At 53.8% G+C, this 24370-nt stretch overlaps 1 protein-coding gene across 1 annotated transcript; it reads left to right on the top strand.

Moving 5' to 3' along the window:
• The first annotated feature begins 505 nt into the window (after positions 1–505).
• On the top strand, positions 506–24355 carry TECR (trans-2,3-enoyl-CoA reductase). Its single transcript, XM_037041777.1, has 13 exons — positions 506–648; positions 20995–21045; positions 21735–21786; positions 22108–22152; positions 22245–22348; positions 22425–22540; positions 22626–22731; positions 22887–22959; positions 23043–23086; positions 23157–23214; positions 23294–23382; positions 23967–24012; positions 24095–24355. The coding sequence occupies exons 1-13, from the start codon at positions 634–636 to the stop codon at positions 24220–24222; spliced, it is 927 nt and encodes a 308-aa protein (XP_036897672.1). The 5' UTR covers positions 506–633; the 3' UTR covers positions 24223–24355.
• The last annotated feature ends 15 nt before the right edge of the window (positions 24356–24370 follow it).

Genomic DNA, 24370 nt, shown 5'->3' with positions numbered 1-24370 from the left:
TGGGAGAATCCCAGGGTGCTTTTCGCCACCCATTTCTCCCTTCCTTCCCGCCCATTCAGGACAGATATGGGTCCTTTCAGCGGAGAGGTCTCTCCATCTAGGCGCTTCACCCCAGTCTCCCAGCCCCTAGCCTCTCCCGTTGCTCCCCAGTACTCCAGGGGCTGTCCACTTCGGAATTCATCCAGCTTCGCTGCCCGCCTAGTGGATGCCGCCCTTGTCACTCAACTTCTTGCTCCCGCCCCCATCGCGTCCCTTGGTTTCCACAGCGACGCCACCAAGGGGCGGGGAAAGGGGGCCTGCGGCCTAGGGGCTAATTTTGATTGGTGCGGGCTATGCCCCTTTTTTCTAGTCTAGTCTTGCCTGCGCTCCGCCCCCTTGATGGATTCCGCAAACTCGTTGGCCTTCCCTAGGATGGAGAGCGGCTAGTCTTCCCTCAGACCACCCCGCGGGGCGGGGACGAAGGTGGGCGCCCTACACGCTGATTGGCTGGAGGAGGACGCGCGCAGGGAGAGGCGGAGCGGAGACGGAGCCTGGGTTATCCTGGCGCGGTGTTAGTGAGCGCGTCAGGGTCTTGTGTCGCGCGCTGGTAGGCAGAAGCAGTAGCAGCCACAGTAGTCACTGTGTGAAGGAGGCATGAAGCACTATGAGGTAAGAAATGAGAAAACGGGGACCGACCGGTGACCGCAGACCCATTCTTTTTCTTCATGAGACCACGGGATCTTCTTGTCCTGTGGTTGAAGAGGAGCCAAAGGCGCAGGCGCAGTGGGTGCGGTTGTGCCCCTAGGCTGCTCGTAAATTTCAGTGCGCATGTGCAGAGAAGGTATTTATAATTTTGCAAATCAGGCTGCTTTGGGGGTGCCTTTTCTTGGGGGTCTCCGCCAGACCTGCTTGTAGCTCTCCCAGCGGGCAAAGTTGCAGGCTTTGGCGGTGAGGAGGGGAGGTGCGGGACCTTTGCCCACGATGCGTGGGTGTCTTGCCCAAACCTTGCACCATGCCGCCTCCTCAGGCTTAGGAAGGGGTTTTGCTGTCAGCCCTCTTTGGCACAACCTTTGGACCCCTTCCCTCGCCCAGGACATTCCGAGAAGCTTAGGAGATGAGGAAAGTGCTGCCAGGGCTGTCTCTGGCCAAGCAGGAAAGCTTATCTGGCTTCCTGGTAATCTAAGAGATCATCTTTGTCAATCCTTGTGTGTCAACGTGGACGAAGCTCACGCCGACAGCCACTCTCGAAGCCCGTCTTCTGACTCCAAATACGGGTTTCTTTTTCTCGTAAAACAAAGTATTTTCATGCATTTACAGATCTCTCTGATAGCTGTAGTAATTTTGTTATCATTTAGTTATTGCTGACTTTTAAGTAACATTGAATATTAATAATCATTTATTATTAAAATGTTAATTATAACCATTTAGCAAGTGCTCACTCTTGTGCTAATGAGATTCTGTTACCTTGTTCTCTTATCCTGGTAGCCTATGAAGTAGGAGACTATTATTGTTATTATTTCCATTTTTGTAGATGAAGAAACAGCCTGAGTTGTCAAGTGACTTGCCTAAAGGTTCCCAGCTAGTAAATGCAGAGCAGAGAGAGAAAAACTCAGAACTTCAGAGTCTTAGCTACTAGCCACTATGGCATATTGGTCCCCAAACGAAAATTATCAGGTCAAGGGATTTCTTGTTTTTTCCCCCTCCCAATTAAAAAAAATTGTGATAAAAAATTGTGATAAAATACATATAAATTTACCATCTTTCTTCTTTTTAAGCATACAGGTCAGTGGCATGAAGTATATTCACACTGTTGTGCAACCATCACCACCGCCAGTCTCTAGAATTCTGTTCTTTTCATCTTGTGAAACTGAAATTCTGTGCTGGTAAAATATTAGCTTCCTGTTCTCCCCTCTGCCCAGCCACTGTCATTCTACTTTCTGTCTCTATGAATTTGACTGTGGTTCGGTACCTCATATAAATGGGAGGATTAATTGTTTTTATTCATAAGTTGAATATCACTATCTCTGCCTGCCTCTTTTATAATAATTATTTTTGGTAAATTCACTCAGAATCTTTTGAAACTTTTAACCAGTAAGTCCTCAATCATTTTTGACATGGCACTAAGAAAAAGAAGGTAGGGATTCAGTTGTCTCTCATGCCCCATTCAACTTTGTAATTATTATATATAAAGTTCTTTGAATATAATTTTCCCTTTCAAACCCTCTGTGTAATCCTAGAGAAAAAGCCATACTCAGTTTGAAGGACGGAACGTCCGTGTGGCAGTTTGAAAGTAGAGTTTTAATTTTCTCTTTAAATTTATTGGGGGTAACACTGTTTAATAAAATTATGTCGGTTTCAAGTATACAGTTCTATAATTCATCATCTGTATATAGCATTGTGTGTTTACCACTTAAGTCAAATCTCTTAATTTTACTAGTAGTCAGGTAAGGTAGGCCTCTGAGAACTCTTGGGGTGGGCACTTTTGTTCTGGGAAGCTGGGCACAGCCTCAGACCCATGGTTGGACTGAAGAACATGCTTTGCCTTACTCACACCTTTTCCCTCCCACGAGGAATGGTGTGCCATTCCTTCAAACCTAGTGTTCAAAGTGACCTTGGAGAAAAAAACCAGTTATTTTGCGGTTCTCTGTTATTATTCTCTGCTAACCTTTGCCAAGTACCCAAGAGGTGATAGCTACAGAGTTTCTGGATGAGGGGAGCATTTGTCTCCCTGTCCAGTGTACACAGCAAGCAGATTAGTTTTACTCCAGGTGTTTTTTTGCAGATCAGTAAAAATAGCATGGATGCTTTCACTCACATTTAGCAAAGATTGAGGGAAAGGTTTCAGTTACTGTCCACATCAAAGAATATATTTCTGTTTGGGACTAAATCTCCCCCTAAGTGACTCCCTCTGCACTGAGAGATTAGCCTCCCTCCAAAGGCCTTTGTGGCCTCCAGAGGTTTCTTGTAGATGATAAAGTGCAGTTTACAAGCGATTGAAGTGCAGTTTATGAGTGTTAGAAATGTTACACAGAAAGGTGCAGGACTGGTGTGGTGCAGTGTTCCACAGCAAGCTCACCAGGGCTGATATCTGATGTTGTGGCCATTGGAATTCCAGCTGTAGGAAAAGTTTGTTGAAGTTTGTTTGCCTGCCTCCCTTCTGTGATCCGAGACTAAAGAGGAAAAAAAAAAGTATCTCTTCAGTGGCCTGAGCCTAGCCGATAGAGCAGGGTGAATAAAGCAGGTCACCCTTGGGCCTTAGCTGAAGCTGGCTCTTGGAAGTTGAGAGCAGCCCTTGGGATTGTCTTGGGGTCAGAGCAAGGTAAGATAAGGGAACTGCTCATCTCAGACTGCTGGATTTTTTTATTGCAGTTTTTGCCATTGCAGATAAGTGGTCAAAACAATGATCTCAGTAGCAACTGGAAAAATAGCTATTGCATCTTATAACAAGGGGAATTGGTACCTTTCAGCCTCCCTTAGCCTGCCACTGCTCATTTCCTGTAGCTGGGTACCTCAAGGTGAGGAAGCCTCGTCCTCTTGAGAGTGAGGGTCCCTCCTGCTCCCGTTTAGGATCTTCAGTCATCCCATTCCGCAAAGGGTAGCTCTATTGATGCCCAGTTTGTGGATAATTCTAGGCCAGTATAGTGCCTCAGGCAAATTCTTGCCTCAGCTACCTCCACAGGAATAAGTATATGACAATTGTTTAGAGTCAGAAAACTGAGTAGAAAGGTGATAATTAAGGAGAGAGTAAGTACACTCATGTTTAATGGTGTCAAAGGTATGTTAGACTTAGGGCCTGGATGGTGTGGCTCAGTGGATTGAGGGCTGGTCTGCGAACTGGAAGGTCACTGGTTTGACTCCCTGGCAGGGCACATGCCTGGGTTGTGGGCCAGGTCCCTGGTTGGAGGCATGCAAAAGGTAACTGATTGATGTTTCTCTGACACATTGATGTTTCTCTCCCACTCTTTCCCCCTTCCCTTCCCTTCTCTAAAAATAAATAAATTCTTAAAAAAAAAAGGTATGTTAGACTTTGAAAAGGCCTAGGCTGAGTCCTGGCTCTGCCACTGTAATTGTACGACCCAGGGCAGCTTACTTAACCCCTGGGAGCCTGTCTGTGGCTGCTCCCTGGAGTGAAATCCATGGCACTGTGACGACAAAGGCCAGTTTTAAAGAATGTTATGAAGTTGCAGGAAATATGTCATCATGGGGCATGCTTATTATGGGAGGTGCTACATGTAGCACTGGTTCGTTCATTTGAACTGTTTTGCACAAAACAATTAGGTTAAAAAAAAATCAGTTTGATTTACCTAGCCCTTTAATAAATTTCCAAACATCCTGTTGAGTGGAAAAAAGCAAGTTGCAAAAGATTTGGTAAATTTAAAAAATGTACTAAATGAGACTTATATGTACTGTTTATGAGTACCTAATAAAAAGATAAATTGTAATCTGAGGTGAAAAATGAGTGGGAATTACACAGTAGTTAGAGGAACCATTGCTTGGGGAGGAAAAGATGAGGAAGCAAAAGCTTGGGGAAGGCTTTAGCTGTGCCTGTTCTTTTTTAAAAAATATTTTATTTATTTATTTTTAGAGAGGGAAGGGAAGGAGAAGGAGGGGGAGAGAAACATCAATGTGTGGTTGCCTCTCGCACGCCCCCTACTGGGGACCTGGCCTGCAACCCAGGCATCTGCCCTGACTGGGAATCAAACCGGGGACCCTTTGGTTTGCAGGCCTGTGCTCAATTCACTGAGTTACACCAGCCAGGGATGGTAGCTGTGTCTATTTTATTTTAGAAAAAGGAATCTGCTAAAACTAGAGGAAAATGAAACTATCTGTTAAACTTTAGAGGTGAGATACTAGGTGTTTGCTGTTTCCTGTAATTTTTTCTTGTGAATTCTTCTGTGCTTTTGAAATAGAAGGTGAGGAATAAGTAGGCGGTTTCTGGCCATTGAGCCCTGTTTTATCATGTGGGTCCCTGACCCTTGCCAGGAAAATCTGGTCCCTGTTTGCAGGAAGGTAATATGTTCTGAGATGAGAATTGCCTGATCTCTCACTCTCACACCCTTCTGCACTCTGAATCAATCAGGCCTTCAGAAAATGCTTTTGGGGTTGATTCTGCATTTGCAGTCTGGATGGACCCTGGTTGTGACCCCTTCTTCCTGACCTCTCTTTGTGGCTGAATAATGATAAAAGCAGGGACAGTTCACATTTATAGTGTCCCTTCCCAAACCCTGAGAGATGGGTGCTCTGTGTCCCCCATTTTGTGGATTAGGAACTTGCCCACAGTCAGTCACATCATAGTGGAGACAGGACCCAGACCTAGGTCTGTCTGATTGCCCATTGATAGAAGAATCCGAGCCACAGTAGTGTGATGGTGCTGCTGCTGCTGCTGCTGCTGACAGCCACCAGTAATTATCGAGTCCTATGAGCACCTGATCAGGTGGGCAGGGATATTTCTTCTACTTTACATCCTGCGTTGATCTTCTACTGATGCTGTTCCAGGCAGCATGTAGCTGTGCATGTTTCTTTTTTTTTTTAATTTTTTATTTATTTATCTTTAGAGGGGAAGGAGAGAGGGAGAGAAACATCAATGTATGGTTGCCTTTTGTGCGTCCCCTGCTGGGAGTTGGCCTGCAGGGAACCGGCCTGCAACCCAGGCATGTGCCCTGACTGGGAATCGAACCGCGATCCTCTGGTTCACAGGCCCGCGCTCAATCCACTGAGCTACACCAGCCAGGGCCTGCATGTTTCTGAGGACACATCCTTGGCTGGAGGGTGGGAGGGGAGCTGTGGGCCGATGTGGACTGCTGACAGAGGGTCTCCCTCTGGTTGCCCAGGGTTATGACTTCAAGGCGATATCCCTCTGGTGAGCATTAGATGAGCAGGTGCATGGACGGTACTTAACTCAGGGCCAGGCACTGCACAGCAGCTAACATTTAGTGAGTCCTATTGATCTGCTTGCCTCCAGGTGTCACAGTGCTGAATTGGAGGAGGTGGGGTGGGTGGGGTGGGGTGGGGTAGGGTGGGGTGGAGCCAGGCCGGGCCCAGGTGGACAAGGCAGGGCCTAGGCGGAGGAGGCAGGTAGAAGGAGCCCAGTGGGTGAGGGTAGGCTCCAGGTGGGGCAACTGAGCTGCACTGGCTGAGACTGGGAGTGGTCCTGAGCTTAGCAGAGCCCTTTGAATAACAGGTTCCTGAGGAGAGAGGAGGTGGAGGGTTGACAGCCCTGAGTGGGAATGTTCTTGGATGGGACTTGTGCCTCTTGTGACAGGGTTGTTTGGTTGGGCATCCCTGCACTTTCACTGACAGGCTTGGCTGGTGAGAAAGGCCAGAGACCTTGTTGGGCTGGTTGGTCAAGTTCAGGCTAGGTCTTAACACGCTCTTGCTGATAGTGACAGTGGCAGCTGAGACTGTTTGAATACAGGAACTAGCCAGAGCATCATCATCGTAATAAAAACAGTAAAGCTACTGCCAGTGTTGTCACTCTAAGTACTTTTTATCTAATAACTTATTTAACTCTCACAATAAACCTATGAGATAGATACTGTTCTTATTCCTCTTTGACAGATGGGGAGACTGAGGCAAAGTGATGTGCCCCTGGTCACACAGTGAGTGGCAGAGCCCAGTTCTACCAGACCTCAAGTCAACTTTCTGTGTGTGCACCCAGGTTGTCGTGCACTGAGGGAGGAATGAAGTGTGTGGTCGTGAAGGGGTCGTATGGAGGCCACTGAGGGAATCTGCCCTCGGACATTTACGTTGCACAAGTTCCAGTTTTCTCACCTGTGAAGTCTGGATGAGGACACCTGTCTCAGAGGGCCACTGGGGGGTGGGATGTGCCCAGCACACTTCCTGGCCTTCAGTCACGGTACAAAGCATAAGGCGGATAAGGACAAATCACTGGGCAGGTAGACAGGTCTGCATCAGTGAGGCCACCTGAAATGTTTTCTGCATGTGGTCTCTTTCAAATGCCTCAAAACCTGTCAGTGAACAGGGCCAGTGGGGCTTCTGGAGACAGCTTCATGCTAATAATATGCCCAGCAGGTGGGAGAGGCAGCCCAGAAGCCAGTGACCAGTTTTGATACACTAAGTTACATTTTGGGATGGTCCACTCTGTTCTGCTCTATGGGAAGATCCTCAGTAAAGTCACAGCGCACTCAGAACCCGCTTTTTAACTTACTGTGACAAAGAGCCATACGAGGCAGCAGTGCTGGGTCACAGCCTCCTCACCCAAGTGTGTAAACAGGAGGATCTTAGCATTCTGGCTCACTCCTTTTGAGGCTTCTTGTCATTCTCTGTTCCCTGCTTTCCTCACTTATCACTACCTCCCACTTCTCAAACACTCACAGCCTTGTTGCTGCTCTTCCTGAGCATATGCTCTTCCTTCTGTTCTTCCCATGCCTTGTTGCCTCTGGTTGTTGAGAGCTCAGCTTCAGTGTCCTGCTGAGAGGCCTTCCTGGACCATCCTGTCTGGAGCATAACCGCTGCCCACACCCCCTAGTGCCCGGTCTCCCTTTCATGGGCTGTGTCTGGCTGTGGTTTTTTCATTTGGGTACTTGCTGGTCTTTCTGCCCCACTCAGACTGAGTTCTGTGAGGGCAGGGATTCTGTGTCTTGTCCCAGAGGCTCCCCCCAGGATCTGGCCAGTGCCTCTTTGTTGAGTGAATGATTGGGTGAATGGATGCATCTTCTTTCCGTCAGGCTCATGGGGAGCAGAAGGGCAAGAGTGGGGTCTGTTGCAGGGACCTGGGTGAGTCTGGTGACTCACATGGTGGGCTGCGGGACCTCGTTTGGCCAGTCCTTAGTGGTCCTGACCTAGGGAGGGCAGCTTCTTATGGCTCCTTGGCCAAATGCTCAGGGTCTCCACCACCTCAGCCGGCTCCCCATCATCCCACCCTTTCTGTGAGAGCTGCCCACCCCTCCCTGCACAGGTGGCTGGCAGGTTCTGTTGGTCCAGGTGATCGCCTGCCCTGGGACTTACCTGTTTCCAGTCTATCATTTCTTCATTTGTGCACTCATTTCAACATACTGTTTTTCTCTTTACCTATTAAATATCCTGAATACTGGGATGAAGGAATCACAGCCTCTGCCCTCTAAGTCTTTCACCTAAGTGAGGCCTGAGGGAGGGGAGGGGAACAGTGTGTACAGAGGCCTGGAAGCCAGACCTTCATGGGTATCCCTCATCAAGAGATGGGGCCTGCCAGGCAGGGCTTTGTAGCCACCCAGATGCCTGTGGACGTTATCCGTAGGGTGATGGAAGTCTCTTTTTCCTGTTGATTTTACCTAAAAGGTTAACTTCCAGGAGGCTTGTTTTTAAGACCTTGTAGGCCCTCTTGTTGCTCTATTTGTTACATAAATGTTCAGTGTAGTTCCCTATTGACAAGCGGTTAGTTAGAGATGGGCCATGAGCCTTTTAAGCCCTTGGAGGGATAAAGGGCCTCTCAGTAGCTTGCAGTGACTGGCAGGCTGGCACAGCCGTGTCCCTGCTCGAATCAGGCTGTTATGTAAGCTGAGTCCTCAGGCCATTCAGTTATCCCGGGAGACTGCAGGGTTTGTGCTGTACTCTGGGCCCTTCTGAATTCTTTTTTATTCCCATTTAAAGGGATCAAGGGAGCATTGGTCAGGCCATGCCAGTTGTGTGGTGGGGCCCATGGGAACAGCGCCTGACCTCAGGGTTGGCCATGTTTGGGGCAGGATGGTTTAACATTGGCAGCTGGGGCCTCACATCAGGAAACAGGTTGAAATTTAAGGGGAACATCGCAGGTGGAGCCTCTAGTCTTATGGGGAGAAGCTGTCTCCCAGGCACCTCAGGAGTCTAACTCAAGAAGGGGCTGGGGGGCTGCTGCACCAGGGCTTCTCAGGAGGGGGGGTTGGGGGAGCATATCTCTCAAGGAGGGATGTGGGTAATATCAGAGTTCTTGGGGAGTTGTATAGTCTGAAACAGTATGTTGTTGAACACTGTTTGCTCCAGAGAATCGAGTCTAGCGGTCTCCAGGCTCGGGGTGAGGGTCCACAGAGGACAAGGCTGGAGTTTGGCTGGGTGGCCCCAGTGCTGGGGTGGGTTGGGGAGAGGCTGCTCTTCTCTGGGAATCCTGTCATTCAGGTTTCAGCTCCAGTGTCACCTCCTCTCAAAGGAGGCAACGTTGTCACTCCTGTTTAGTTCTCCACGTAGACTTGGCACCTTCTGGTGGGGTGTGTGTGTGAGCCCCTCGCTATCTGCTCTCCTCTTGCTCCCCAGCTCCTGGCGGGGCTCAGCAGACTGTGGAGGGAGTGATTGTGTGTGTGCGTTAGAGACACTGTCCTACAGAGTAAGGTTCACCGCAGGCCTAGGCAATTAGCCAGACCCCCTTCAACCCTGCGCCCCCCCTCCCCCGACAGAGGGCACTGCAACTCAAGGGGGGAGGACCTTTACATGTTTGTGGGTGCGTGACTGTTTTATGGACTAGAATTTCTCGCTTGGTGAGCATGTAGCTTTGCTGCATTAGCGTGGGCCCTCTTCTGTTTTGAAGCTGGTTACTGTTCATCTTTAGTGATTTTGGAGTTTGGCCATCCTTTTTGACCCAGAGTTACCTGAACTCTGAGTTGTCCTGTCAGGATAAGATGGCCATCCTGTGGGAAGTGCGAAAAACCTTGACATAGGTCCCCAAGAACATTTCCTGCCAGGCTCCTGCCTCTAGGCTGGCCCAGGAACTTCACTGCCCGCTGCAATCTGGCTCTCCTGGGGTCTCAGTGGACAGAATCATTTCTGGTGATGTGAAACCACTTCTGAGTCTCCCTGCTGGACCTGGGAACACGCACCATCCAGGGAGAAAGCATGGGGAAGGTCGTCCATGTCAGGACTCCTAGATTCCTTTCCTATCGCTCTATTTCACTTTCAACCTGAGGGGCAGAGTGGAACTGGCCAAAGCCTGTGGGGCTTACAGGTGGGAAGGCAGCCTTGGGTGTCCTCCTGGACCTTCTCTCACCAGCTGGAGCTGATGGCTCTCAGTTTACCTTTCCCTTGGCAGAGGTGGCTAGGCCTGTTAGACATTTCAGAAAACCTGTACCCCTCTGTTGCATTTGTTACTACTTCTTCTTCATCCCAAGATGCACATTTTTCCTCTCAGCATTTTCGTGTTCCTTCCTGAAGTTGGGATGTATCTTATTGATATACGTATCTTATATTGACATAGGGAGTTGTTGTTTTTTCTCTTAAAAGTTGGCAGCTGGTTTTGAATCAGTGACAACTCAGAATCCAAAAAGTAGGGAGTCGTTTTCACCACTTGCCACCTCTGTGCCCCAGTCTAAGCTCCCAGTGGCTCTGGCCTGGGTGGTTTCTGAGACTCTCACTGCTGCCTCCCACTCCCAGTCCCCATGGTGGGAGGGATCTTTCTCAAACCCAGACCAGGTTGTGACACTCCCAGCACCTTCCCAAAGGGCTTGTCTGGGCTGCCCTTTGAGCCTCCTCCTCAGCTGCTTGCTCTCCAGTTCACTTTGCTCTGGCCTCTCCGTGTTCCTGAGCCCTGGGAAGCTCTGTGCTGCCTCAGGGCCTTTGGATCTCCTCCACCCCCACCCGCATTATGGTTTGAATCAAGCCTTATGGTTTGATTCAAATCACACTTTTTTAGAAAGGCTTTCCCTAATCATTCCTGTGGCACTCTGGACCTCTGACCTTCCCTCCCTCCCTCCGTCCCTCCCTTCCTCCCTTCCTTCCTTCCTTCCTTCCTTTTTCAGATTAAAATTTTTTTTTTAGAGAGAGGGAAAGAGAAAGAGGAGAGAAGCATCAATGTGTGGTGACCTCTCCCTCACCCCCTACTGGGGACCTGGCCTGCCACCCAGGCTGGAAATTGAACCAGTGACCCTTTGGTTTGCAGGCTGGCACTCATTCTACTGAGCTACACCAGCCAGGGCTCCCTTTGTTTTCTTTATGGTGCCTGGTACATCTGGACCTCAGGTTACGTGGTAGATGCTTTGCCCATGTTGCCCCTTGAACGTGAGCAGGGGACCATGTTCCCCTTAGTCCCCCCGGGGTGGGCTATGACCCCTCTTGGCTGTGCTCACTGTTGTATTCCATCACCGGGAACACCGTTGCCCAGCATCCTGCTGTCACAAATAGGTTTTTTCTACTCATCCTAGAGCCCACACTTAGCACGGGTTGGCACATGAACGGGCTCAGTGATTGTTTGCTGAGAGACTAAAGAATGGGAACTTATTGTCAGTAGAAAAGGCTTTTGGGGGTTTCAGGTGCCCCTCTGTACACTATTGAGCCCTTTGCAGGTTTGCAGGCAGCAAGCACACTCTCACTTTGTGTGGGCGCAGGTCCTGGCTTCTGGTAGGTGGGGTTTCCCTGACCCGGGCCGGCTGCCCCTGAGGGGCCCAGGGTTGCTGTGCAGGAGGTGGCTACAACCACCCTCAGGTAGAGCCCACTGGCTCACTCTCACGTACTAAGGTGTGATGACCTAGGTTGGAGCTCCTTTGGTCCAGATAGAGGCCCAGGAGATGGGCAACCCTAGGAGCTGAGGCTGGAACTGGAGAAGGGGCCTGGATCTCTGACCCTGACCTGGTAACACCTCCCATGCCACTTGGCTGTTGGGGACCTGCATGGGGGTGAGAAAGTGAGCGATGCCCATCCCTGGGGACTGGGTCCTATTGCCAGTCCTGGGACTGGGTCCCAAGACTTCATTTTCAGAAAAACAGTGGAGGGGTGCCTGCCCAATGGGCTAACTGTTGTAACAGAAGCAGCCCTGAGTGATCCGTCAGTCAGAGAGCATGGTGGTGCTCCAACACAACTTTGTGAGTATTGGCATCTGAATTTCATGAAACAGGCTTCTTTTGATTTTTCCACCCATTCTTAGCTTGTTGGAAGCAGGCAGTGGACCAGGATTGGCCTGTGGGCTATAGTCTGCTGACCCCTTGGTCTAAGCCATCCTTTATTTGTGACAGAATTATTCCCATAGCCTACTTCCACCCTTATTTCCTTACCATTCAGAGAGATCCTTTAAGAACCCAAGTCAGGTTGCATTCCTGCTCTGGCCAGACTCTCTATGGCTCCCACCAAACTCGGAGTAAAAGCCAAAGTCCCCACCCGGTCCAGGATAGCCTGCAGAGCCCATCCCCACCCTGTGCTCACCTCCGCCCACTCCCACCCTTGCGCCTCCCCCCAGCCCCAGGGGCCTCTGCTCCGTTGCTTGAGCACAGGAAGCCAGCTGGCTGCACAGGCTGTCTCTCTGCCTGGCTGCTGTCCCCAGAGCTCCGAACTACTCTTTCCTTCACCACCTTCAGGGCTGCCTCAGTGTCCTCTCAGGGGGCCTTTCTTGACCACTTTATATGAAACTGTACCCTTCTTCACCTGCCACCCCCACCCCATTTTTCTGTGGCAGATGTCATCTTCTAATATGTTATATGTAACTATTTAATTGCCTCTGTTCCCTGACTAAAATGTCAGCTCTGCATGGACAAGGGTTTCTGTTTCTCCTTCCATGGCTGAATCCCCAGATCTAATAGTGCCTTGTGTGTAGTAGGTGTTCAGTTAGTATTTATGCAGCAAATGAGTAAGACTCGCCTGCAAAAGGGGGTTAATAGTAAAGGAGATAATTTGTGTGGAGGACATGCCTCCGTGTCTGGTACGTTGTGAGTGTGTGGGAGGTGTTAGCTGCTGCTCCCTGTATAAGGCTGGCCACATGGACCCCAGACCAGCTATTCTGCAAGCCAAGCTCCCCAGGGTGGACTAACCTGCCTGTTGCACTTGGCCTGGGAGTGCTGGGCACAGGTCAGGGGCTCGGCCCGGATGAGTTCCTCCTGCTGCTCTGATCAGCCTGCGTCCACAGGGGTCAGCATCTCTGGCCTCTTCCAGCTTTCTGATCTGACAGTGCTTTCCTGCCTAGAGATACAGAGACCACATGTGGTCACCAGCCTTGACCTGGCCATGGGGTATAGAGGTGCAGATCTGGGCCACCCCCTGGGGATCTGGGTCCTGGGATGGCCCTGAAGGAAGAGTATTCAGTTCCTAAGGAGCAGAAACAGATGAGATCCTGGTTCTGGAGCTTGTAGCCTGTGTGCCCTTGGGCTGATGATTCTGCACTTTGGCCTCCTCTGTGAGTGGTGTAACAGCCGATCTAAAAGGGAGCCAGTGGTGGTGGGGGACGCTGTGTACTCACACCCAGGGGAGGAGGGGGCAGGGAGGGGGCGGGAGTGACCTTAGGGGTTGGCTGAGGCCCCACTGCGAGGGCCTGGGAGGGCCTGGGAGGGCTGTCTCAGTGGGGCTTCTTCCAGAGGGCAGGCTGTGTTTGAGGGAGGCAGCCCAGGTTGGGGAGTCACCTCCATCTGCCCCCTGGGAACATTTGGAGCTGTGGATCCTGGGCTCCATCAAGATCCTGATTTCCCTGTCTAGGTTGTCACACAAGCAGCTGGGGTTCAGGACCATTGGGCAGGGCTTCTGCCTTGTGTGTCACAGGAGTCATCTGTGTCAGGTCCTCTGATGAACTTTCCCATTGACAGATGGAGAAGCCAAGGCTCAGGCTGGGAAAGTGGGTCAGACTCTGGCCCACCCATGGCACTGCTTTTCTGGGCCTGCTGGTGGCCTTAGCCTGTGACAGGAAAATGTGCAGGAAGTGTTTAGACAGCTGCTAAGCCTGGCTAGGCCTCTCTGTGTGGAATCAGGAGGTGATGAGCCTTTTGCCCTCCGTAAGGCCTGACCTCGGGGCCGGGGGGAGTGGGCTCAGTGCTCCGGCTCCTCGCAGGGCGCTCCCTGTGGGGGTGGCATGTTTTGCCGAGTCCAGACCTTCCAGGCCGATGTGCTAAAGTTGGAGTGTCAGCAGGGAGGGGGGTGCCTTCCAGATAATACAGTCCAGGGTTTGCCTTTTTCTGTTAGCATTTGGTCCTGCTCTTCAGAATGGAGGTTGTATTGCATCGTGGTGGTGAGCAGGGGCTGTAGGCCCAAGCAGGCTTGGTTGGTGTTGGCTCTGGCACTTCCTGGTTACCTGTCTTGGGCAAGGGCTGCCTTGTGAGCTACCTAACGGGTCACAGGCCTGGGTGAGGCTGGGTGAACTTTGCAGGTGAGGGTCCTAGCACAGTCCTTGGAATGAAGTCATCTGATACACATTACTTCCAGATGGAACAGGCACAGCCTGTCACAATGCCCAGGGAGGTGCGTGGGCTGTGCGTGCTGGTGAGCTACTCTGCCAGCTTCTCCTGGCCTTGGGTCCCACAGCCTAGGGCCATTGGCAGTCAGACCTTGGCACCCTTCATTTGGCCAGTGGGTGTGGGGGGTGAGAGCTGGCTGGCTGGGTACCTGAGAATGGGTGGTCAGTCTCTGCCCTTTCCACCCTGGGTGATGACATTCTGCCTACACCACAGCTGTCCTGGGCTCCTCGGAGAAATGGGGTCACAAGGCGAGGCCACTGGGGAAGGAAGTATTTCTGGTTGAGCAGGTGTGGCCTGTGCTGGCTTCCTGACAGCTGAGCCCAAGGTCTTTCAGCTGCTCTGGCAGGAGCACTGTGATGGCGACATTTCTGGAAAGTGTAAGGGAAAGGGAGCTGAGTGTGCTGAGCCTCTCTCTGAGTCTGGGCAAGTGCTCTCAGACCTCTGCATTGGTGAGGTTGGTTAGCTGGCCAGGTGCAGAGATGGGTCAGGCCTCCTGTCCTCTGCGCCCTGTGTGGTGGGCGTGGGAGCTGCAGTAGCTGAGTGCCTGGGCTGGCTGGCTGAAGGACCTGGGGGTCATTTTCCATCATTGCCTGGCATCCAGGGTTGCTCTGAGTAGGGTTTGCACCACAGTGGGCCTCTTATGCTTGCGCCTTGGGAGATGTCCCCCTGCAGGCACAGGCTGGGTACTGCCAGGCTGCCCAGCATGCCGCAGCCCAATTTAAGGGCCGTATCCTGGCAGGGGGTCCCTGTGGTGTCCCCAGAGAGCCTGCTGGAAGCAGGTGTCCTGCCTTGTGCCCCTTCTGTGGGAGCCACTGCAGAGTGTGTCCTGGCTCGGGGGCACGGTCCCAGGAGACTGTGTATTAAGAGTTTGGGCTCAGGCACATGTGTGACGTGGGTCGATTTCCTCATCTGTGAAACAGAGCTCATGGCTCCTGCTCCCTTGGCTACTGTAGGGACAAGAGAGGGTAAGGAGAGGGGGCTGGGAAACTGTTGAAATTCCGGGCCCACTGTCCTTATCTACACCCACTGAGCAGGTCCCATCTTAGGATGCAAGGAAGTTTTAAGTGCAAAAGTGGGAGGTGTTGAGGGTGACCCTGAGTCCATGCTGACTCTTCCAGCCCCTCATCCCAGGGCCTGGATGTGTGGTGCTTTACCTTGAGGCCACTGAGTCTGCCTCACACATGGGAAGAGCCTGGAAAGCACTGGGCTGGCTGTGTTTGTAAAGATGGGGAAATTGAACCTAAAGAGGCTCCTGGCTCTGGTGACCTGGACGCTGGTGTCCGTGCCCTGTGGGTTGTGTCTGCCTGGCAGCTCACGGAGGGTGGAGGAGCAGTTGCAGACCCAGCTCTACCAGCTTGGGCTCAGGGGGTGCCTGCCCCTCCCACCGGCCTCCTACTTCCTGCTGCTCCCTTATGGACTCGGAGAGAGACCTCAGACTTCCTCTTCTCTCCCCTCCACGTGCAAATCATAAGCAGATCCTGTTGCCTCCACCTTCACAATGTGTCCAGAATTCCCACTTCTCACCCTCATCCTCACCTCCACCCTGGACTCCCAGTTCCCAGGTGGTACCTGTGAACAACTGAGTTCATATGTTATGTCCCTCTTCTCCTTTTGAACCCTCCATGGCTCCCGCTTCACTTGAGAGTAAAAGCCAGAATCCTCTCTGTGCCTCACGAGGTCCTGTATGACCTGCCCCTGTCACCTCCCAGTCTTCATGTCCTCGTGCTCTCCCCCTCACTCACACACGTGGTTCAGTCCACGTGGCCTCTGGCCTGCTCCACAAGCACGCTAGGCACAGTCCAGCCTCAGAGTCTTTGTTCTTGCCCTCCTTCTGCCTGGAACACTTTCCCCCAATTGTGTGCCTGGCTTGTTTCTTCACTTCTCGCTGGCCTTTGCTTAGATGTGCCTTCCTGAGGGAGGCCTTCTTTGGTCACTCTGCCTGAAGTGGCTATCTGCCCGACTTCTGACTTCCACCCCACCCCATTCTGTTTTCTTTGAAACCCTTGGTGACAGATCATGCCACTGTTGTCTGTTCCTGTCCCCTGCTTGCTGCCCGCAAGTACACACAGAGTGTAATGTAGGTCCCCCGGAGGCAGGGGCCTGGCGTTGTTCACTGCAGTGTCCTGCCATGGGAAGGAGGGGTGCAGGAATGAATGAATGGATGGATGGATGGATGGACGGATGAGTGGATGAGTGAATGCAGGGCAGTGGCTCCCTGAAGCCACTTGGTTGGTAAGTGGCAGGGCTATGGTTAGTGCTTACTCTCTTGGTCCCATCCTGGTGCCATAGCATCCCATCCTGTGCCGGCATTGAGACATGGGACTGTGGAGCCAGGCTGCCACCAGCACCCTTCCAGAATGTGGGACTGTGGGATGAAGGCTGCTGCCACAAGGGGGCAGCAGAGAAGTGGCAGCCTCCCACACTGTGGGGAACTGCGGTAGGGACTGGTAGGGACCGTGGCAGAGGCCCCACCTCTGCTGCCCACACGTGTCTTGCTATTGTTAGGGTTCTGCTCACTGTCAGCAGCTGGATGAAGCATCATTGCACCACCTCTGTGACCTTGATGTCCTGTGGGCAGGATCTGGGGAGAAGGGGCCTGGCTCTGGGCATCTAGCAGTGCTCTTTTGCTAGTATTGGTCTGTATATTTATTCTTTATATGATTAATTCTAGGCTGGATATGTTTATGTACTTTATGTTTTGGTGGTTTTTATCACCTTTCTAAATCTTATAGTAACCCTGTGAGACAACAGCTGGGGCCTGCCTACTTTGGAGATAAGGAAATAGAGGTTCAGAAAGGTTGGGTAACTTGTTTGGGGCCACACAGTCAGGAAATAGGTGAGTCTTTGGCCAGGTGCCATACACAGGTGTTGAAAGAGCACAGCTCCATGCTAGGCTGTGTTCGGGTGCTGGGAAACAGCATGCAGCCTCGTGGGAGGTGGATGGTAAAGGCCTGGGGGCAGAAATTTTAAGTTGATGGTCGGGAAGGGCCTCACTGCAAAGTTGCCTGGAGGCTTGAGGAGGTTGGGGAGGAGCCCTGTGGGTCTGGGGGAGAGCGTTCTAGGCAGCTGAAACTGCATGTGCAAAGGCCCTGAGCATACCTGTGCTCTCAGTGCCAGACAGGGTCCATCCCTGGAGCCTTGCCTCCCAGGCAGCTCTGGGCAGTGGCATTAGTTGGCTTGGAGCAGGTGCTCAGAAAACGGCATCCCTCTTTCTGCTACTGCTACCTTGATTAGCAACATTTTTATTTCCATGAGACAGTGAAGGCCAGAGGCCCTGCTGCTAGACAGTGGCTCTGGGTGCTCCTCTCTGGCCTGGGAAAGACCAGTGTGGCTTCTGCTCTCTGCCCCACCCCCACAGGGTGGGCTGTGGCCTTGCCCCTTGTCCTGGTCACCTCCCTACACCCCTCAGCCACCTCATGCTGCCTACTCTGTCCTTGTCCTCTGTCCATTATAGGCGGCAGGGCCACACTCCCTGCCTGCAGCCATCGCTGGACCTTGGGCCAGTGACCCCCCCCCCAAAACAGGCCTTGCTTCATTCATCATAGAGCAGAATATGTCGTCCCTTCCCAGCCCCTTCCCTCTGTGGGGCAGGAAGGGCTTTCCTTGCAGTCCTTTGATGGGCCTACCACTCCTCCCTGCCCCTCAGCTGCCTTCTCCCCGGGGATGGGGCCTGGGCCTGTCTCCTCCTGTGTTCAGCAGCTGCCTGTGCCTCTGACCCCAGTCTTGGACCTACCCTGGGCCCCTGTCCCAGACTGCCCTCAGGCCCGGGCAGGCATGTGGGGGGTGGGGTGTGTGTGTCAGGCATAGGGCATGGGAGGTGTGCTTGGGCACAGAGCTGGGGTAGGGAGGGTTGCAGTTGTGGGTGAGCTCAGGGACTGCAGATGGGGAAGCACACGACAGGGCCCCCCACATTTAGGCCCTCAGTCTGGGTGGGGGTCGGGGTGAGGAGCCTCTGCTGCCCCCTGCCCAGGGACTTTTTTTTGATGGGTAATTAGGACCTGTTTGTTAGCGCCCCCCTTTTAAAAATTGTACTGAGGCGAAATTCACGTAACAAAATTATCCACTTAAAAGCAAAAAGTGCAGCCCCATTTAGTACATTCACAGTGCTGTACAACCAACCCCTCTCTAGTTTCACAACTTCCGTCACCCCAGAAGGAGACCAACCCCGTTAGCCGACACTCCCCACTCTCCCTCCGTCTGCCCCAGCAACCGCCAGTCTCTTTCTGTTCATGGACTTAACTCTTCTTGACATTTCATGTAAATACGTGACCCTTTGTGTCTGGCATTTATCACCTAGCAAGACTTAGTTTTTTCTCAACTAGAATAACTTCTATTTATTTTTTTATTTGGAAATAGTTATAGAGACACAGAAGCTACAAAAATAGTACAGAGAGCTTCTGGGTCTGCCCACCCCTAACACACCAGGGTCTTTTAGACCTTGTGTAGTAAAGATGGCCCTGGGTCCCAAGATTTGGGGACAGGAAATAGGAAGTGAAGACTGACCCTACTGAGGTGGCCCTGTGCTGGGGTAGCCCCCGCCCTGGTGTCCCAGGCCCCTGGTGCTGCCCCTTGGGCTGGGCTTACCTCTGAGGGCTCAGCTTCTCCTGTCCTCTGGCCTGGGCAGGCCCAGGCTCAGTGTGGCAGCTCCTGGGAGTGTGGTCCTCCTTCTGGCCACCCTCTCCTGCTGCCCAGCTTCCTCTCCCAGCAGCCAGTTGGGGCCCTGACAGCCGTCCTCTCCACCTGAGCCCTGGTCCTGGAGGGTAGGATTTCAGCCTTTCCCCACCAGCTGGCGGACAGGGAGAGGACTGGTTGTATTTTAAGCTGTTGAGTGGTTCAGCAGGAACTTGGAGGCTTCTTTCCCGTAGGCTCAGTGCTGTCTTTCTGTGGACCACACAGGCTCCGAAGGCATGTGGGCCCTGCCCGCCTGGGACTCAGCAACTATTAATATACCTGCAGCCACAGGGCAGGCCCTATGCCCGCCCGGGCCCCTGGTGCTCTAGCCCTTTCAGTGCATTGCCTTTGTGCCCCTTCCCTCTCCCTTGAGTCCCCTTGGTGGGCCCAATACTGCAGGTGATTTGACCAGCTCCCTGTTTCTGGCCCCTTTGGCTGGCCTTGTTATCCTTGTGGATCAGAGGGGTTAGTAGCCTGTGCCCCAGGGCCACATGGCCTGGCAGAGCTCTCTCTAATGTGTTAAGGGCAGGTGGCGTGGCCAAGGTTTCTTGGGTGCTGGGTCCTCTCCTACCCTCATGTCCATAATGGGGGCGGGTGCTGCAGCCAGCAGGGGAGCTGGGATCTGAACCCAGGCCCATGCCCTTCCCTTCGTGGCAGCCCCACAGGGCCCGAGGCTCTGGGCCCTGTGCATCTGTCAGGCCCCCGCTGTGCATTGTCTCATGGGACCCTCACAGCCCTGTGAAGCACACCCCTTCCTGTCTGCCCGGGGCCCAGAGAGACACAACTGTGTGGCAGAGCCAGATTCAGTCCTGTGTGCCACCCACCACTGTCATTGGAGTGTGTGTGGGGAGAGCCCCTTTATTCGGGGGACTCCAGTTGCAGGGGAGTCTTCTTCCTGGGCTTTGGGTGGGTGGCATGCCCTCAGAGAGTCTGGCTGGGGCCCTACCTAGGGTTTTCTGTCCTGCTCCTCTTTCCTACACTGCCACTGACTGAGGGCCCACCAGGGGTGCAAAGGGTCCTCAGCAGCTGTTGCCCAGGGGCTGATTTGGGGACAGACCCAGCCTTGCCTGTCACTACTGCCTGTGCTAAACTCTGTGGCATTCGGGCCTTTCAAGATCAGGCTGCCCCCTGGGCCTCACTGCAGCTTCACCTGCACTTCACCTCTGTGGCATCTGCTTTAACCTGTGTGGAGTGGGTGGGTCAGAATCTTCTCCCACCCCTACCAGCTTCTTTCCTCCCAGCTCTGCCCCTCTGCTGTGTGCCTGTCCCGGGCTCAGGGAGATCGTGTGTCGTGCAGGCTGTGTGCTCTGGGCTTTGAGGGTCTCAGGGCCTAGACAAGGGAGCTATGTTGGGCTTACAGGGTGCAAACACTGCCTTGAAGGTGGCTTTGAACATGGTCTGGGTGTATGTAGTGCAAGTGTGTGGGGAGGGAGGTCAGGGAGGCAGGACTGAGGCCTCAGCCCAGGCTGGGGTGCTTGCTGGAAACTTCCCGGTTTCCTGACCCTTCCCACACATAGAGAGGCTCTCTGTACCAATAGCTCTGGAATCTGTCACCTCCCTAGGAACACAAATGCACAAGGGAAATAATCCGACTGTCTCTCACAGTTCAGAAGGGGAAATGGATGATCTATCTCAGATTCTCAAAGTAGCTGGGACTTCTCCAAGCCCAGTGAACTCTGCCAGCCTGAACTGGGTGCCAGGGTTGAGCTGTCTGCTAGCCTCTCACCCCAAGACTGGCCCTCACCCTGCACTGGGTATGGGGACTGAGGGGTACCTCCATGCCTTCCTCTGGGGATCTACCTATCCCCTGGTGCTCTTTGGGGGCTGTGTCCACTTGAAAGCTTCACTTTTGTGATCCAGCTCCTGGGGGGCTCAGTCTGGGTAGTTTTATATTTAGCTGGGCATGGCTGTGGGGCCACTCGGGTTACATCTGCCCAGAAGGTGGCAGTGCCAGGGCAGGCGTGGGCTCCTTTCCAGCACCATGGCAGAATTTGATCCCGTAGCCTGGCCCAGAGCGCTGCGCGTGGGTAGGTTGGTGGTGGGGACTGACGGACAGTGGCTTGGGCTGCTGGCTTCGCGGGCAGAGCAGGGCAGTATGGACCTGAGTATGAGCCTGGTGGCTCGGGAGGCCAGCCAGGGCCTTGGTCCTGGCCCTGTTTTTGGCCTCAATGGCCTCCCCCGGCCTGTGCCCCCAAAGGTGGCCAAGAAACCTAAAAAGGCTGTTCTCTTCTTTGAGGTGGAGATTCTGGATGCGAAGACTCGGGAGAAGCTGTGCTTCTTGGACAAGGTAGGACGGTGATGCCAGCTGCACTGGGCTAGGGTGCTGGGCCCATGACACCATTCCTTCTGGGGACTCCTGGCCCTGAGGCAGATGGGAATGCCCCTCCAACCTGTGTCCTGACACCCCACCCCCTGCCTGGGAGGGGTGCACATGAGGGGTGCTGTCCTCAGGCCTGGGCCTGTCCCTGCCAGCTCAAGGTAGAGTGGGCAGCTCTGGCCTCTGGGTGTGGCCAGGAGTTGGTCTCGTAGTACAAGAGGAGGTGAAGCCACCTCAGTGGACTCTGCAGGGCCTCAGACTGGGAGGGGGATGGAGTTGTGACCTTGCCCCTTCTGAGTCCAGGCCAGGGAGGGAGGGGGGCCTTGTCCTTCTAGGGGAGGTCTGGCCTGGACCCTGGGGGGAGTTGGGGGTGGGTGGAGTGGAGCGGCAGAGAAACAGGCCCAGCTTCCTGTCTCCCAGCTTGGCTGGGGCCATCCCGGCCACCTGGTAAAACTGGGCCCTCAGGCCCACTGCTGTCCCCGCTCAGGCCCTTGCTGCTCCACTAGGCCATGTGGGTGTGGGGCCTGGACTCCAGCCCTCCCCACTCCCATAGCAGCTATCCAGGCCCCCATCCATCCTCACCTCAGCAGGAGGGAGCCTGCTTCGGGGGTCCGGGCTCCCCCCGGGGCTGACTTCCGTCTGGCCTGTGCTTCCCCCAGGTGGAACCCCATGCTACTATCGCAGAGATCAAGAATCTTTTCACTAAGAGCCGTAAGTCCAGGGCCCAGCCACACTGCCTCTTGCAGCCCTTCTGGCCAGAAGCCTCTGGGTGGGACCCCCGCTGCCAGCTTCTTTCCCCAGGGCCTATAGAGATGCCCCCAGAGGTTCAGGACTTTCTGGGCTTGCCTGTTGCAGCGCCCCCGTGTGGCCATCAGCAAGAATGCCCTTGCTTGGTTTCAGGACATCCCACTTCTGCCTGTGTTCTTCTGGGCTGTGTTCTGGAGCCACACAGGCCACGTCCTTGGTGGGAGGAGCTGTGGGGTCCCTGGGCCCTGCCAGTCTGTATGCTCTGACACCCCATTTTCCCTGCAGATCCGCAGTGGTACCCTGCCCGCCAGTCCCTCCGCCTGGACCCCAGTGAGTACAGCTGTCGCTTGGCCACCTGGGGACCCCAGTGGCAGTGGGCGAAGGCCTGGGTAGCCCCTGAGCCGTGGCCTGCCTCTCTGCAGAGGGCAAGTCCCTGAAGGATGAGGACATTCTACAGAAGCTGCCTGTGGGCACCACCGCCACACTGTACTTCCGGGACCTGGGGGCCCAGATCAGCTGGGTGACGGTGAGCCCAGACCCATACCTACAGCTCCCTCTTACATCAGCCACATTTGGTGACTCACCTGAGCCCATCCTCCCAGGTCTTCCTGACAGAGTATGCGGGACCCCTTTTCATCTACCTGCTCTTCTACTTCCGGGTTCCCTTTATCTATGGCCACAAATACGACTTCACGTCCAGCCGGCACACAGTGGTGCAGTGAGTGGGCCAGGCTGGAGGGGCGAAGGGGGGTGGGGCAAAGGCCTGGAGGCAGACCCCTCTGAGCCAGCTCCCCCTTTCCCAGCCTTGCCTGCATCTGCCACTCATTCCACTACATCAAGCGCCTGCTGGAGACGCTTTTTGTGCACCGCTTCTCCCATGGTACCATGCCCCTGCGCAACATCTTCAAGGTGAGCCCCTGGCCTAGTGTCCCAGGCCCCTGCACCCAGGCTCTGCCCTCTCCTGCCTCTCACGGGGACCTTGGCCTCCTCCTGTACCTCACCTGGACTGCCTGGACTCCGCTCTCCACTGGGCCAGGCCCCATCTTGGCCCTCCTCCCTTTCAGAATTGCACCTACTACTGGGGCTTTGCTGCGTGGATGGCCTATTACATCAACCACCCTCTCTACACACCTCCCAGTAAGTGGCTTTGGGACCCTGCTTCTGTGAGCCTCCATCCCCCCACCAGGCTTCCCTTACAGGCCTCCCTCCTCTCTTTTCAGCCTATGGAGCTCAGCAGGTTAAACTGGCTCTCGCCATCTTTGTGGTAAGGCTGGCACATGAGGTGGGATGAAGGGAGTCTGGGCGGCTCTGGGCTGACTCTGCTTCTCTGACAGATCTGCCAGCTGGGCAACTTCTCCATCCATATGGCCCTGCGGGACCTGAGGCCAGCTGGTGAGTGCTGGCTCTGGGCAGGGGGTGTGGGCGGGCTGGGCCAGGAGGTCTCACTCATCTTTCTCGTCCTGCCCGTTAGGATCCAAGACCAGGAAGATCCCATACCCCACAAAGAACCCCTTCACGTGGCTCTTCCTGCTGGTGTCCTGCCCCAACTATACCTACGAGGTGAGCACCTGCCCAGCTTCCCCTCTCCCTCATGGGGTTTCAGGTTCTATGTGGAGGGGCCGGTCTCTGTAGGGAGTTGTCTAGCTTAGTAGTTGATTTTGTAGGTTATTTTAAAAAGATTTTTTAGATTTATTTATTTTTAGAGGGAGGGAGAAAGAGAGGGAGAGAAACATCAGTGTGTAGTTGCCTTTCACATGGCCCCTACTGGGGACCTGGCCCGCAACCCAGCATGTGCCCTGACTGGGAATCGAACTGGTGACCCTTTGGTTTGCAGCCCGTGCTCAGTCCACTGAGCTACACCAGCCAGGGCCTTGATCTTGTAGTTTGAATGAGCATCTGGAGACGCAGACTGTGGCCTCTGGGGGTTGGGAGTTGTGTAAGGCTGGGCTTGTGGCATTGAGGGCCAAGGGGCAGCTTCATCATGCAGCCCCACTTTACTTGGGGCCCCTCTAGCATTAGAGTTTGGTTCCTACTTCTACTTGGAAAGCAAAGGTTAGGAGGGAGGTGGCCCAGGGGGTGGGTGAGGCCTCAACCAAACAGCTGGCCTGCCCAGCCTGTCTTCACCCCCCACCCTGTGCCCACAGGTGGGGTCCTGGATTGGCTTTGCCATCATGACACAATGTCTCCCAGGTGAGCCCACTTCCCTTCCCTCAGCTGGGCCCTGCCCCTACCCCAGGCCGTGCACCTTCCCTGACCCTGTTCTGCCCTGCAGTGGCCCTCTTCTCTCTGGTGGGCTTCACCCAAATGACCATCTGGGCCAAGGGCAAGCACCGCAGCTACCTGAAGGAGTTCCGAGACTACCCACCCCTGCGCATGCCCATCATCCCCTTCCTGCTCTGAGTCGCCCACCCCCAATGGCCACCAGCTTGGCTTTCAGGAGCCAGGCTCTCAGACCCCCATCCCATGTCCTTCTGGGGAGGAACAGGTACACCACTCTGTATCACCTGGAATAAAATCTGCCTGCCCAGCCAGACTCAGACTCAGCGTG

This window comes from Sturnira hondurensis, unplaced genomic scaffold, assembly GCF_014824575.4.
Source record: "Sturnira hondurensis isolate 20B ecotype Veracruz unplaced genomic scaffold, ASM1482457v3 Scaffold0003213, whole genome shotgun sequence".
In the NCBI taxonomy this organism is placed as follows: Eukaryota; Metazoa; Chordata; class Mammalia; order Chiroptera; family Phyllostomidae; genus Sturnira; species Sturnira hondurensis.
This window is presented reverse-complemented; position numbering and strand designations above follow the sequence as displayed.

Excerpts from the sequence above, each read along its gene's own strand:
- TECR (XM_037041777.1), top strand. Across the intron at positions 22,349-22,424 it reads CCCAGATCAGCTGGGTGACG|GTCTTCCTGACAGAGTATGC; the intron begins GTGAGCCCAGAC and ends CCATCCTCCCAG. Across the intron at positions 23,383-23,966 it reads GCCCCAACTATACCTACGAG|GTGGGGTCCTGGATTGGCTT; the intron begins GTGAGCACCTGC and ends CTGTGCCCACAG.